Below are 16,189 nucleotides of genomic sequence, written 5' to 3' on the forward strand. Positions count from 1 at the left end.
TTTTCCTTTTTCCTTTCCTTTTCTTTTCTTTTTCCTTTTTTTCTTTGTCATACTCTTTATCGACTTCCATTGTTAACAAAGCTATAGCTGGCTTCTTCCCATTGCATTCTGCCATTGATTCTGTTTCTTATTGTCAAATATGAAGGTTTTCATTCTTCTATTCTTTATCAACATTTATCATGAATAGCCTAGAGATAAGGAATAGTGTATTTTGTCACATTCTGAAATATTTAGTTTATTTATATTTATGTTTATGTAACTATATTTATGCAATGTTTATTTATTGGGCTCTCCTTTCTGTCCTTTAACCACAGGCCCTTCAGAAGGAAGTGGATTTGGACTCCCAATTTAGTGAGAAGATTTCTTCCCAACAGTGAGTAGGGGCATTCTGGTACTACAAGGAAGGACTGGGATACCTGGCCCATGCCTAGGTCCACTGTTCTTTGGGTAGTCCATGGATATTGTTTACTCCCAGTAGTTCCTTGGACCCAAGATCTTTTGGAGAACAGGGGTTCATCAGTTTGTAGCAGGACCAAGTGTTTTGCTCCTGTGTCCACCAAGAAACAGGTGGGCTTCCCCTCCACTCTGAGAGTTACCCTGGGTTTGGGGAGGAGATCTGAACCCCATCCCCATTAATAACTGTCTTCTTTCTGCACCACCAATACTTTGGGGTCTGGGGCTCTTTTCTTCTTTGGCCTATTGGGACATTCTCTTGCCCAATGACCCCTTTCCTTGCAGTACACACACTGGTCTTTAGCCAGGGGCTCTCTTCTGTTGCCAGGTACTATCTTACTAGAGTCTCGAGGCTCTCTAGCTTCTTTCACTATGGTGGCCAGGATTCTATGAAGGTTTCTTTCCTGTCTTTTGTCTCTCTTTAGCTCCCTAGTTTCCTTCTCTTTCTGCCTTCTCTCTTCCTTCTCCTCCTCTGTCTTTCTGTTATAAAACACTTTCTCAGCCACTTGCATGTGTTCCAACGACTTATTTTGTAACCCTTCTAACTTCTGCAACTTCCTCTTAATATCTTTGGTTGACTGGTCTATAAAGGCTACAGTAATGGTAGCCTTATATTCTTTTGCTGTAGGGTCATACGGTGTAAACTGGATGCTTCCATCAGGTGCTCAAGGAACACCAAGTGAGATTCCATCAAACCCTAGACCATTTCCCTTACCTTATCCAAATTGGTGAGGCATCGTGCTGCCCCTTGGAGACCCGCCATTAGAGTCTGGCAGTAGACCTTCAGGTGCTCCCTACCTTCAGGAGTGTTGTAGTCCCACGAAGGCCTAGTAAGGGGAAACCTAGCATCTATCTCATTGGGCAGAAGGGAAGGTCTCCCATCTGTTCTGGGTAAACTCTTCCTAGCCTCAAGGAGGATATGCTGCCTCTCCTCCATTGTGAAGAGAGTTTGCAGCCATCCCAAGTCAGTTGGTGAGAGAAGTGAATAGAATCCAAAAGATTAGTCAACGCCTGGGGGTTTTCAGAGAAATGGGGGTTATGAGTTTTCCAGTTATAGAGATCAGCTAAGGAGAATGGCCAATACTGGAGAGGTTGGTTGCCTTGGTCATCTGGGGTGCCATAAGCCCAGAGGGGTGGAATAGAGGCATCAGGGGTCCCCACCTGCCTGCTCCATGTCCCAGCTGCTGGACCCCCTACTTGGGGCTGAATGGAAGAAATCTCTGGTCCCTGCAGAGCCTGTGTTAGTGGAATTGAGGAACTGTGGGTTCTGGGGCTACTACCCCTTCCTGCAGGCAGTACTGGGGGCAGAGTGGGAAGGAGGAGGGGGATCTAAGAGAAGTAGGTCCGTATTTCTGGAGGACAGAACAGTCTTCTTTTACTTCTCAGTTTTTAAGGCACGTATTCTCAACAGACCTGGATCTGAAAGTGAAACAAAAGGGCAAACCCAAGAAGGGGGTGACTGGACCAAATCTTCCCAGACAACAATATAAGGAACCTGGTCAGGGTGTCCCCCTGGTCCCAGGAATATCTTTTCTTTAACCTCTTCTATGTTTTCTAAGAGGAAGGTGCCCTCGTGTAGACACCCAGTCTGAAAAACGGGCCACTGTGAAGTATACAGAATCTGCTACTTTCCTTTTTTAACTCCAACAGACAAATTGTATGCCCTAGCTTTTACATCTGTCCAATGGTCAAGGTTAATAGTCAAGGAGGTGGAAGTTGTCTGTCTTATCGTTTCATCCAAATAAAGCATCAGAAGAACACCACAGGAAATGACAAAGACAAACAATACCAATACAGGGCGTCCTAGATGCAATTCCCACAGAAGCCTGATACAATCGGTACCAGGTGGTAGCTCACTCCCAGCTACTGCTGGGTTGAGAAGGACCATTTCCAATCAACCTCCCAGTGGGAATCTGGATTGTCCTCCAGTTACCAGTGGCCTGTGACGTCTCGGCATGTCTGTGTGTCACAATAAATACCCAGACAGGCCTCTCTCATGAGAAGACCCCCAGAACCTGAGACAAGTTGGTCCCCTCCTGGGACCAAAATAGCCTTGAAAATGACAAACACAGACAGCAGACACAGACAACAGGAAACAGAAAGTAACACAGACCTGCTCGTGTGTACCTTTTCAATTGTGGATCTGGGGGAGTGCGATCTTGCTGGGGCCTCCAATGTAAGACCCTTATTCTTGAGTGTGTGTCCCCCCAAAACACAACTTGACAACAGATCACTGCAATGGCAAGAGGTTTATTGTTCCAACATGCATGGCATTGCTCAGCCTCACAGGAAGAGTCAACCCTGAACTCAAAAAGCACAGTTCTTTTATACTCTTTTTATTGGGGTGGGTGTTGAACAGCTGAATTATAATTGGTCAGCACAACTGCCATATATTTTTGGGTCATGCCGAACTCATGGGTCAGCTATTAACGTCATGGGAAATTCTGGTAAGGTCAGTGCGGTTTGTGGTCTTCCTTGGAATTTAGTGCGAGGCAGGGCAGGGGAATTTTTCTGGGAACTGCTATTTTTGTTATGGTTATTTTTCTGAGAACTGCTAATCTTGTTTTGGCAGCTGCAGGCTTAGTCTGATCATTTTGACCGTTAGTTTGGAAAGTCCCTTCAGAAAGGAAGGGGCTGGGAGGTCTTGAACTTATTTTGGATTCTACAGTTGACACATGTGGACACTGTGAATGACACACATGGACACTGCATGACATACATGGACACTAAATGACATGCATGGACACTGTAGATGACAAAAGTGGACATGGACACTGTGCATGACACATGTGGACACTGTAAATGACAAACCTGGAGATTGTGGATGACACATGTGGACACTGTGGATGATACACATGGACACTGTGAATGACACACATGGACATTGTGCATGTCACACATGGATACTGTAGATAACACACATGGACACCGTGGATGACACAAGTGAATGCAGAATGACTGATGTGGACACTGTGAATGACATACATGGACACTGTAGATGATACAGGTGGACACTGTAAATGACAAACCTGGAGATTGTGGGTGAAACATGTGGACACTGTGCATGACAATCATGGATACTGTGAATGACACACATGGACACTGTAGATGATACACATGGACACTGTGGATGATGTATGTGTACGCTGTGCGTGACACACATAGACACTGTGAATGACATGCATAGACACTGTAGATGACACAGTTGGACACTGTGAATGACAAACCTTGACACTGTGGATGACACAGGTGGACACTGTGGATAACACACTTGGACATTGTAGATGACACAGGTGGACACTGTGAATGACACACATGGACATCATGCTATCACAACCCAGCTGTCCACTCAGAATGTGGTTTGAAAAGACACAACTGAACATTCCCATATAAGAGAAGTTAAAGTTTCATTTTAGTTTAAATTATGTGTTTGTGTGTAGGAAGTGGGAATTAAACCTGGGTTCTCTGGAATAGTAGCCAGTGCTCTTAACTGCTGAACCATACCTCTAGTATTTGTTAGCTGCCTATAGAAACCAGAAAAAGAAGGTATTGGATCTCCTGGTGTTGAAATTACAGGTGGTTATGAGCCATCTGGCATAGGTGCCAGGAACCTAGTGGGTCTTTTCCAAGAGTAGTTCATGCTATTAATTGCTGAATCATCTGTCTAGTTCCCACACTTTAAAAATGACGTCTCTCTCTGCCGGTCTCTGTCTCTCTGTCTTGCTGTCTCTCTCTGGCATGTACGTGTGTGTGTGTGTGTGTGTGTGTGTGTGTGTGTGTATGTGTGTGTATGTAGTGCCTACCACAAGATTTACTTGGAATTCTGTTTTTTCTTTGTCTGCATGTATGCCTGTGTACATCATGTGTGCAGTGTATGAGGAGACAAGAAGAGTATGTTGGGTCCCCTGGGAGATAGGTCTCCAGCCCTAGCAGAAAAGGCATTTTCAGGAACAGAAGAAAGCTAGGCTCCAATTCTGAGAGTGGGAAAGGCAGAAGACAGCCTCTGGGGCAATGGCTGGACGTCCCACCTAGAGAAATGGGTTAGAGCACTGGGCTTCTGAGCCCAGCCAGCTCCATTCATGCTTAGAGAAAGAACTCTATATATGGCAGTCTTCTCCACACATGGTTTCTTCTTTGTGCGAGGGTGTGAGGAGGACCTGCCAGACCCAGGCCCAATGAAGAGGAAGCCAGCTCCTCCGTCTTTTCCATCTTCCCCCACTTTCCTCCCTTTGCACTCTGAGAATCAGCTCTGCAGGGAATTGAACTGCTGTGGTGTGTGCTCCAGGGAGAGGAACCCTGAGGGCTGTGGGGATCCATCTGCAGGTAAAAACTCCATAGCCCTCTGCTCCTCAATTCTGTGTTCCTGTCGTCTCCTGCTCTTGTTTTTTTCCCATCCACTGTCTGCCTCTGAGTGAACCCTTTCTTCTGCCAGATTATTTGTTTTTGCCTTCTCACCCACTTTCTTGAAGGAAGCTGCTTTTGTCCCCAGTCTCTGCTCCTATTCTCTGGGTGAGTGGAACAAAGCTTGTCTGAAGAAACCTGAAAGAGCAGGAAGATCTTTCAATGTCTGGCTTTTCTTCCTCTTCTCGAGATGTATTTTCTGGGTTAGAGTCAGCAGCAGCAGCAGCAGCAGCAGCAGCAGCAGCAGCAGCAGCAGCAGCAGCAGCAGCAGAGATTCTCAGCATCCTTTTCAGCATCCTTTTCAGCATCCTCTTCAGCATCCTGTTCAGCATCCCCAGCATCCCCAGCATCTTCCTCAGCAAGCTGGGCTGCTCTCATGGACAGCTCTTCATCCTTACTGTTGCAGCCTTTGTCTCCAGCTGGCTACCCCTCTCTGGCTTCCCTTTTTAATTTTTTTATTCCTAGTCTGCTTTGGGGAAATGGGGNATGATAATGATACAGACATAACAGAGTTTATTTTACTGGGGTTCTCGGGTTATGGCTTTCTCCAGGGNCATCTGTTCTGGGGTGTGCTGTGTATCTATGTTGTTACCTTGCTGGGCAACTCTCTGATAGTCCTCCTTACGCTGGCGGACTCTGCGCTCCACTCCCCCATGTACTTCTTCCTGCGTCACTTCTCTGTGGTGGAGATCCTCTACACCACTACCATTGTGCCTCGGATGTTGGCTGACCTCCGGTCTTCCTGCCCCACCATCCCTCTTGCCAGCTGCTTCACTCAGTTATATTTCTTTGCCCTTTTTGGCATTGCTGAATGCTGCTTGCTTACTGCCATGGCCTATGACCGGTATGCTGCCATCTGCTGTCCACTGCATTATACTACCCTGATGAGCCAGGGAACCTATACAGGCTTGGTGGGGGCCTCTTATCTTGCAGGTGTCATCTCAGGCACTACTCACTCCATCTTCATCTTCACGTTGCCTTTCCGTGGGGCCAAAACCATCCATCACTTCCTGTGTGATATCCTGCCTGTGCTGAGACTGGCTACTGCAAGCACTTTCTGGGGTGAAGTGGGGAACCTCTTTGTCACAATAACTTTTATCTTTGCCCCCTTCTTATTGATTGTGGCCTCTTATGCCTGTATTCTTGCCACCATCCTTGGGGTGGCAACATCCCAGGGTCGTCAAAAGCTCTTTTCTACGTGCTCCTCCCACTTGTTTGTGGTCATACTCTTTTTTGGGACTGGGACTGTTGCCTATATGAGGCCTCAGGCCGATTCCTTTGGGGACACTGACCAAATTATCACCCTGTTCTACACAGTTGTCACCCCCATGTGCAACCCTTTTGTTTATACTCTGAGGAACAAGGAGGTCACAGGGGCCATGAGACGGCTCATAAAGAGATACATTTAGGGTCTTTTACAACACAGTCCTTTCTTCCTAATGTCTTGGAGCTCAGAGCCTGATTCCTGGACATTCATAAGGAAAAAGAATCTGAGATCTGTAGTCCACAGGGTGCATTCAGCCTGTGTCCAGCGTGAATGTCCAAGATACAGATATACTGTTTTGAGCTCAGCTTCTGGGACCTGGTCTTAAGCCTTGACTCTGCTTCATTCAAAGAGAAGAACTGTGTGTACACAGATTGGAACAGAGGTCAAGAGAAGGCAGCTGAGATGACCCTGTGCGATGATGTAATTCCTGATCAAGGTCTAGGCTCCTGTGACTTCCTGTGTCTATGTACTTGAGATATTTTCTTCCTGCTTCTCCCAGTCAGTCCTTATTGTAAGCCTTTCTCCCTGATATCATTTACACCTGCTGGGGGGACAGGGGCAGGGGCAGGGGCAGGGGCAGGGACAGGGACAGGGGCAGGGGCAGGGACAGGGGCAGGGACAGGGACAGGGACAGGTAGTGGCTGGCTTGGTCTGCAAATTCATCTCTTGAGTCTTGCTTGGTGGTGCTGTAGGCTTGGTCTATCCAGTTACTTGTCTCCTGACTCACCCCAACACCTGGGACCCTCCTGAGATGTTGGTTTTCCTTACTTGACTTCTTCTCTGACTGCCTTCAAAGGTATGATTTTCATTCCCCCCTTTGATCTTAGGTAGAACACACATCTCTGTACTTTCCAGACTCTGGTCTGAAGTCTGTTCTAGCCCTAGATAGATTCTTGAAACCAACTATTTACTATTTTCACCCGGTGTCCACATTGGTTCTTGGTTGGATGGATCCAGCACATCTCCCTTTTCTTGGAATCCCAGCTATTTATTGCTTGTTCATGATCTCCTTTCAGCTGTTATTCACACACAGGCAGTATCAGAGGCAGGTGCTCAAGGAACTATAAATGAAGGCCTGGAGACAGCATTGAGTTTCCAAGTTTGTAAAAAGTAGCACTGCTAGTTGCAAGAAATTTATATACAGAGGAAAATATAACTATCAACAAAATGTTAATATTGTCTATGAGAAATTACTCTACCTGCTTTTATTCTTCATTTGCATACATGTTCATAAAGAATAAAAATAAGATTATATTGTCTAAACTGTGTATCAACAGTTTCTACTTTATTGTACTACATTTGAACATTGCGCCATGACTCCTCAAATGTACCATCAAAGTCTCTCTCATATTCTACAGTGTGGGTATACAATAATCTTAAGAAACACTCCTCATTGAAGCTAACTTCTGTCATGAACAATGACATAAATGTTCTCACATATGTCTTTGTGTTTACTTACACTTTCTCCAGTATACCTTCCAGAAATAGGTTTGCTGAGTAAAATGTTTCTGAAATACTTTGCCAGATTACTCTCCACAAGACTTTTTCTTATGTTTTATAGCCCAATTCAGAGCCTCTTCCTAAAAATTTCAGGGCAGGAAAGTCCTGTAAGGGTCAGGAAGGAGTTGAGGTTAAATGGCCCAGGAAAAGGAAGTATGAGGAAGTTATAGACAGATAATTTGATAATTATTTTTTATTTATTTTATGTATGTGTGTACATTGTCGCTCTCTTCGGAAACAACAGAAGAGAGCATTGAATCCCATTACAGTTGGTTGTGAGTCACCATGTCTTTGCTGGGAATTGAATTCAGGATCTCTGGAAGAGCAGTCAATGTTCCCAACCACTGAGATGTCTTTCTAGCCCCTTGATAAATTTTTTTTTTAAGGTGGGAAGAATAAGTTAAATGTGAATCATTTTCCTCAGTTGATCAAGGATGAGGTGAGACAAGTGGATTAGCAGTGCACCAAGATGCATGAAAATTTGACCCAAAGATCTACTTTCAGATACACTCAGTGTCTGAACAGTAAGGACACAGAGCAAGCTTACAGTGAGCCTTTCAGATGTTGGAGGTGGTGAACCCCTGGACTTCTTGGCGGCTCAACTTTCTATAGAGATCATCAGCTTCTGTTCCCTCGTACGTACATAGAAATAATTGTCTTCTATCTGCTGTTTTATCCCACTCAAGTATCTAAGATGACACATAGCGATTCATGCATATATGTTCTAGACTTTCTGGCATCTATTATTCTGCAATACTTGACACTAAGAAGGAGAAGGTATAACTGTATATGATATACTTTTCATCATTAATGAAAAATTTCCCAACATTATTTGTTTTTGTTGTTGCTGTTTTGAGACAGGGTCTCACCATGTGGCCTTGGTTGGCCTGGAACTTGCTATGGAGATCAGGCTAGCCATGAACTCACAGGAATTCACCTGCCTGTGCTGAATGATTCATGTAGAGTTTAATGAGCCACCCTGGTGGGAGTTTAGGAAACAGGAATGCAAAGAGCAATACAACAGTGGAGACCCCACTCAGGAAGTTTCATAGGGGAACAAGGACTCTGTTCTAGTTTGTTTTCTATTGCTTTGATAAAGACCATAATCAAAAGCATCTTGGGAGGGACAGGGTTTATCTCATTCTGTGGCTTACAGGTCATCATGAAGGGAAGTCCGAGTGTAACTCAAGGCAGGGAACTGGAGGCAAAAACTGAAGCAGAGCCATGAAGAACACTGCTTAGTGGCTTTGCTTCTGTGGGTTGCTCAGTTTGTGTTCCTATGCAACCCAAGGTCACCTGCTTTTGACTGGGTCATCCCATAAATCATTAATCCAGAAAATGCTCCCATTGACTTGCCTACAGGCAATCTGATGGAGGATTTCCTCAACTGTGGTTTCTTTTCCAGATAACCACATAGCTTGTTTCATTTGGACAAAACAACAACAATAACAATAACAACAACAACAACAACAACAACAACAACACAACAACAATAACAACAGAAAACACAACCACTACAAACTCTATGGGAACTGGGCTAGGGGCCATGGGTATGATTGGAAAAGAATCTGGCTCCATTCTTTCAGTGTTCTGAGAACTTGAGTGAGGAATGAATTTAAAGGTGATGGATTGCTGGGTGCTGGTGGCTCATGCCTTTAATCCCAGCACTTGAAAGGCAGAGGTAGGCAGATCTCTGTCTTCATAGCTAGTTCTATGACAACCAGGGTTACACAAAGAAACCCAGTGTTGAAAAACTGATAAATGAGTAAATGAATGAATGAATGAATGAATGAATAAGTAAATAAATAAATGTGGTGGAGTGATTTGTTTGGAGGAGAAAATTTGATACAGTAGAGTGTTCAGACTGGCATGGCTACTATTTACAGTGAGAGAACAAAATGTGAGGAAAGATTTTAAAAACCCTTAGATATCTGCCATACCATCTAGAATCTAGACGGTTCTTTGTAGAGTTGGGTCCCAGATGCTGGTACCATCTTTGAGTCATCCTTCATGAAATCAGGTCATAGATGCTGGTCACACCTCAGGGTAGCCCTTTGGGACTCATTTGTAAATGCTCCTCTAGGCAGACCTTTTAGGTGCCTGGAATTCTTGTGTCTGCTGCCCTGCAGAGTTTGACCCTGACCAGGTTTCCAGTTCACCAAATACTGTGTGATTCAGTGATTCTGACTCAGTTTCTCTCCTTTATTTAGAGGTTTTCTGTTGACCAGGTTTCAGCCTGTAGTCTTGTGATACTTGTTCTGAGTATCCCAAGCATGTGACTCATGGACCTGAGGTGACTGAGTGCCTGCCTCTGCTCCTGTGAGAGAAGAGAAAGTTTCCCAAGGTTGGTCTTCCTGTTGTTCCTGCTCTGCATAGCTTTTGCCTCTTTTCTGTGGGAAGCCATTGCAGAGTGGCAGTTACAGATTGGCAGTTGCAGAGTGGCATTTGCAGAGTGGCAGTTGGCTACTGCTGGCCACCACACATACATAGGCAGTAAAGGTTCTTTTGCCAAGATGAGGTTTTGAGAATTAACCAAAGTTAACCAATCAGATGAGAGACAAGTTAACCAATCAGATGAGAGACAAGTTAACCAATCAGATGAGAGAGAACACCTCTCCTAGGCCTATATAAGCAGCACCAGTTCTGGGCTTGGGGTCTCTTCGCCTCTGCAATCAAGCTCTCCTAATAAATGTGTGCGGAAGGATCCTGTTGCAGTGTCATTCTTCCTGACCAGTCTGGCGCGCGCAAGACTTTTCTTTCCTTTTTTTTTTTCTCTTTCAAGTATCGGTTACTTAGGGTGCTGTACTGATTTTTTGAAGCTCTCTGCCCTAAGTATGGCTCCAGTCATCCTCTCTCACTAGGAGAGACCAGGTAGGCCTGCCAATCCCTCTGGGACAAGTTTGATTTCCCAACCCAGCTTGCTTTGTAAAGTTTCCTATTCTACTAAACTAGATCATGAGCTACTACCCACCTCTTTTGGCTGTTAGCCAACTTCACTCAATCTATTCCTTGGAGATTCTAGCAGATCATAGCTGCCTATTGTCTGCCATCTTCCCTGACAGATAGTGATGGTATAATGGTGTGTTGTGATTCAGCAATGGAGCCCTGTGCTGTCATAACGCTGCCATGATGACACCATGAAACATTAAACTGAGAAAAAAGGTAACATCACAGTAGAGTGTTGCCAGGACATCTGTAACTTTATCATGGCAGGTAACTTTATCAAAGCAGCATCTCTATGGCAGAATTCAGCCGTGTGGTTTCACAGAGAAACTTCGATGTCACAGTGTGGCAATGTTAAAGTTAATTGAACAATGTGATGCCACAATGCAACATTGTGCTGTGACAGAAGAGCTGAAGTGTACTAGTATGATGGCAGTGATGACTGTGGGTTATGAAAACATGGAGCATTATGTGATAATGGTTTTGTAATGTCAGCTGTGCACATTAATATAAACATGGAGCATCGTGATGTCATGGTAAAGTGTGATGTCACAAGGTGGCTTCATATTGGCACAATTGAGCATTGTGATGTCACAGTGCAATCACCGATGTCATAGTGGAGCATTGTGATGTTAGAGTGGAGCTGTGATGTCACAACACACCATGTGAGGGCATAATTGAGCTTTGCCATATAAAGTGGAGAATTGTGATGGCCCGATGGGTCCTTGTGATATAGCTTTAGAACCAATGATATCACAATGCAGCTCTATGGTATTATAATGGAACATTGTGATGTCACAATGCAATGTGGTAATGGCCCACTGAGGCACCGTGATGGCACACTGGACACCACAATGCACCATAGCAATGGACCAACTGAGCCCTCTTATGTCAAGATGGGGCATCATGATGTCACAGTGCAACATGGTGAAGACAAAGTTAAACTCTGTAATCCAGAATTTGTGACATCACAATGGAGCTGTAATTTCCATGCTTCATCATGGTGGCTTAATGGGACACTGTTATGTAAAAATGGGGCATTCCATCTTACAGGGGAGCACTGTAGAGGAAAATGAATATTGTGGTATTACAGTTGAGCTGGGCCATCACAATGCATCTATGTGACAGCAAATTGAGCAAATTGTTGTGTAATAAAAATGATGGAGCATTGTGATGACAGAACACAGCACTATGGAGGCAGATTTGTGAACTGTGATGTCACTAGGTGGCACTGTGTTAGCATGTGTGCACAGGAGAGCACAAAGGATTTCTTGGAGCTGGAGTTACAGGCAGTTGTAACCTACTTGATGTGGGTCCTGGGAACCAAACTCAGTGTTGTGACACAATTGTCATGCAATTGTGATGTCACAGAATATCACAGTGTGTTACAGTGGAGCTGTGATATCAGGATACACTCTTGTAATGGTTCAATGGATCAGTGCTATATAAAAATGGAGCACTGTTATGACTTACAGTCTGAGCATCTTGATGGCAGTCATCCATAGTTTAGGATGTGGCATGACTTTTCAGAACTTGTGCCTAAAACCTGAAGATCATGTTAAGGTAACAGACATTCCCATATGCTCAGACTTTTGTCATTTATTTCCCAGAAGACTTTGTTATTGATTGCACCACAGCTTTTATTTTATTTTATTTTATTTTTTGTAGATTTACTGTTTTGTCCTAAGTTAGTCTTGGTGGATGGTACATTTTTAGAAGCATATTAATTTCTTCTAGGTTATTCAATTAGTTAGCATGTAATAATTTACAACAAGGTCTTCCAATGGCTCACACGTTTTGGTATTAGTTATACTGTCTTTACCTTTTTGCTTATTTACATTTTTTACCTGGTAGTCTCATTAAAGATTATCACCTTTGTGTATCTCTTCCTAGAACCAACTTTCAATCTTGTCAGTCTTTTCTTTTCTTTTCTTTTTTTCTTTTTCTTTTTCTTTTTTTTTTTACAAATAGAGAATGCAAGCCATACAATACAATAGTATTGTATACTCTTTTAAATGCTTTTTTTAAAAAAATATTTTTTATTACGTATTTTCCTCAATTACATTTCCAACGCTATCCCAAAAGTCCCCCATACCCTCCCCCCCACTTCCCTACCCACCCATTCCCACTTTTTTGGCTCTGGCGTTCCCCTGTACTGGGGCATATAAAGTTTGCGTGTCCAATGGGCCTCTCTTTCCAGTGATGGCCGACTAGGCCATCTTTTGATACGTATGCAGCTAGAGTCAAGAGCTCTGGGGTACTGGTTAGTTCATAATGTCAACATCCTTAATCATCAGAGAAATGCAAATCAAAACAACCCTGAGATTCCACCTCACACCAGTCAGAATGGCTAAGATCAAAAATTCAGGTGACAGCAGATGCTGGTGAGGATGTGGAGAAAGAGGAACACTCCTCCATTGTTGGTGGGATTGCAAGCTTGTACAACCACTCTGGAAATCAGTCTGGCGGTTCCTCAGATAATTGGACATAGTACTACCGGAGGATCCCGCAATACCTCTCCTGGGCATATATCCAGAAGATGTCCCAACCGGTAAGAAGGACACATGCTCCACTATGTTCATAACAGCCTTATTTATAATTGTCAGTCTTTTCTATTTGACTTTTTTACTTTTCCAACCAATTTGACTATTTCTCTTCCTGTCTCCTGAAACCACCTATTGTCATTGATTTTTTTAAAATCTTTTCATTGATTTATTGTGAATTTCACATCATGCACCCCAGTCTTGACCATCCCCCACCCCCTCATATCCACCCTTTGCCTCTCAAAATAAAACACACAGACACAGACACAGACACACACACACACACATCCCACTTTCTTTCTTTCTTTTTTTTTTTGGTTTTTCGAGACAGGGTTTCTCTGTATAGTCCTGGCTGTCCTGGAACTCACTTTGTAGACCAGGCTGGCCTCGAACTCAGAAATCCGCCTGCCTCTGCCTCCCAAGTGCTGGGATTAAAGGCGTGCGCCACCACGCCCGGCTATCCCACTTTCAAATAAAAATTTTGCCCATGAGAGAGTCCTGATACCTGCCTATTTGAATGTGGATTATTTAGCATAATAATGATTTCCAGTCCCATCTATTTTCTTTCAAATGTCATGATCTCATTGTTGTTTATGATTAAATAAAATTCCACGTGTATGTGTAGCACATTTTCCTTTTCCTTGCCTCTGGTGATAGACATCTAGACTGGTTCCATTTCTTGGTTATTGTGAACAGTGCAGCTGAAAACATGGATACGCTGATGTCTCTGTAGTATCTTGGCTGAGAGTCCTCCAGTGTCTATAAGAGTTATGCAGTGGGACAATATGATAGTTCTAATTTTAGTTCTTCTGTTATCTCTGTGATGGTTAGTATTGATTGTGAACTTGTCCCACAGGAGACAAAACTTTGGGTATGTCTGTGAGGCAGCTTAGAGATTGGGTTGACATGATGGCACATTCCATGGTTGAGGTTTCTGGCGGAACAGAAGGAGAAGTGAGAAAAAGTGAGAGCCCAAGGCCCAGGAAATCTGCCGTGAGGTTGTGTCTCCTAGAAATGGGATGCATCACCTGCAATATTGCAGCAGTATGACTGCCTAGATAAGACCTGAGGAAATACAACCCCAATGGATGCTGATGCTGAAGGGAGAAAAATCTCAGAGGGCCCCACCTGTAGACAGCAGCCAATTAATGAATGCTGAGAGCAGCAGAAAGCATTTTTTCCCCAGGGGTAAGCTCCCTGATTGGTTATCAATACCATATGATCATCCCTGAGATCATATAGATACAAGTAACACTAAATGGACTGAGCAGGTAAAGAAAAAGAGGCCATGGTTTTGAGAGGGAACAAGAGGGGGCCATGCATGGGAAGGACTGGAGGGAGAAAAGGAACGGGAGGTGATGTAATTATGCTTTAATTTAAAATATAAAATAAATTAATAAAATAGACTTTAAAAAAGCAGAAATGGAGCTAAGCATCACCATTTACCTCTCCTGCCTCCCCATCGTGGGTCTGTGGTTAGCTATGGTATATTCCTGTCACTGTGGCCCCTGCCGTGGCAGATTGTTGCCTGGGACTGTAAGCTGACATAGACCTTCCCTTCTTCACACTGTATTTTGCCAGTCAGAGAAGTAACTCACACAGCTCCCCATGCTGATGCATAGTGGCCACATCAGCTCACATTCTCACCTGTGGAGAGTGAGATTCTTCGTCCTGACAACTTGGGCAGAATTTCTCATCGTTTGCTTTCTTGATACATTCTGACCAGGGTGAGATAGAATTTCAAAGCAGTTTCAATTCGGATTTCCTTGATGGCTGAGGGTGCTGAATGTATTTCAAGCACCTCTTGGCTGTTTATATTTCTTCTTTTGAGAACTGTCTAGTTAATTAGTTTATTTATTGATTGTATTTTTTTGGTATTTGATTTTTGTACTTAATTACCTATCCTAGATATTAATTTCCTCTGATGAATAATTCATTTAAAAAATTCATGAGGACTGGAGAGATGGCTCAGCCATTAAAGGCTAGGAGCAGAACTTAATTAAAAAATTCATATTTTCTTTGTTGGTTGGAATTCCTCAAGCAGTGATTTAATCATAAGACAGTTTTTAAGTTCTTTTTTCTTTCTATTTAAAATATTTTATAATAATAATAATAATACTTTAAAAAAGTTAATGTATAGTAAGGGGTGTGTCATAGTGCAAGAATGAGATGCACCACTAGAGGGAGCCACTCACCCACTTACCTGTATCCAGACTATTGGTGCTGTAACCTCTCACCCCATCCGTCAATCCTTTGTCCTTTTTGGATTTTGCACTGGAATTACTGTCACATTATAAGCGTTTTGGAATGGAAGGTGGAATGAATCTGCTGGGTACTAGTGCTGTCAGTGTCCACACTGAGACTACTGCAGGTTTGTAGTCAGGCCACCGTGTGTTCGCTGTGCCAGTGTGCTGGTCAGTAACCTCCCCCTTTCTGCTGGTTTCTCTCCTCCCCATACAGGCCTTATGCTGACCACTCCTGGTGATTACTAATGTCAATTTGACAACAAGTAGGATCACCTAGGAGACAAGCCTCTGGCATGCCTGTGAGGGATTAGCTAGTCTAGGTTAATGGTGATGGGAGACTCACCTAAATCATGGATGGCACTGTTCCAAGGTCTGGGTCCTGGGCTGAATGAAAAAAGGAAAGTGATCAGAGCACCAACAACACACTCTCTCCTTCCTTATTATACATAGATGCTGTGTCCAGCTGTCTCTCCTTCCTTATTATATATAGATGCTGTGTCCAGCTGTCTCTCTCTCTCTCCTTCCTTATTATAGGTGCTGTGTCCAGCTGTCTCTCTCTCTCTCCTTCCTTATTATAGGTGCTGTGTCCAGCTGTCTCTCTCTCTCTCTCTCTCCTTCCTTATTATAGGTGCTGTGTCCAGCTGTCTCTCTCTCTCTCTCTCTCCTTCCTTATTATAGGTGCTGTGTCCAGCTGCCTCATGCTCCTTCCACTATGACTGTAACCTTTTTTTGGAGACATGTTCTCACTATATAGCCCTGGCTGGCCAGGAACTCATTGTGTAAACCAGGCTGGCCTAGAACTCACAGAGGTTCACCTGCCTCTGCTCCCCAAGCAC

The 16,189-nt window shown here is 43.7% G+C and overlaps 1 protein-coding gene and 1 pseudogene across 1 annotated transcript; one reads left to right on the forward strand and one right to left on the reverse strand.

Moving 5' to 3' along the window:
* Positions 1-1,627, reverse strand: part of LOC110302775 — a 9,902-nt pseudogene extending 8,275 nt beyond the window's left edge.
* Positions 1,628-5,274: 3,647 nt separating this feature from the next.
* LOC110304047 (olfactory receptor 9-like) lies at positions 5,275-6,306 on the forward strand. Its single transcript, XM_021175298.1, has one exon. It carries the CDS (start codon positions 5,334-5,336, stop codon positions 6,261-6,263), a length of 930 nt encoding a protein of 309 aa, XP_021030957.1. The 5' UTR covers positions 5,275-5,333; the 3' UTR covers positions 6,264-6,306.
* Positions 6,307-16,189: the final 9,883 nt, after the last annotated feature.

The sequence above is a fragment of the Mus caroli genome, chromosome 10 (genome assembly GCF_900094665.2).
Source record: "Mus caroli chromosome 10, CAROLI_EIJ_v1.1, whole genome shotgun sequence".
In the NCBI taxonomy this organism is placed as follows: Eukaryota; Metazoa; Chordata; class Mammalia; order Rodentia; family Muridae; genus Mus; species Mus caroli.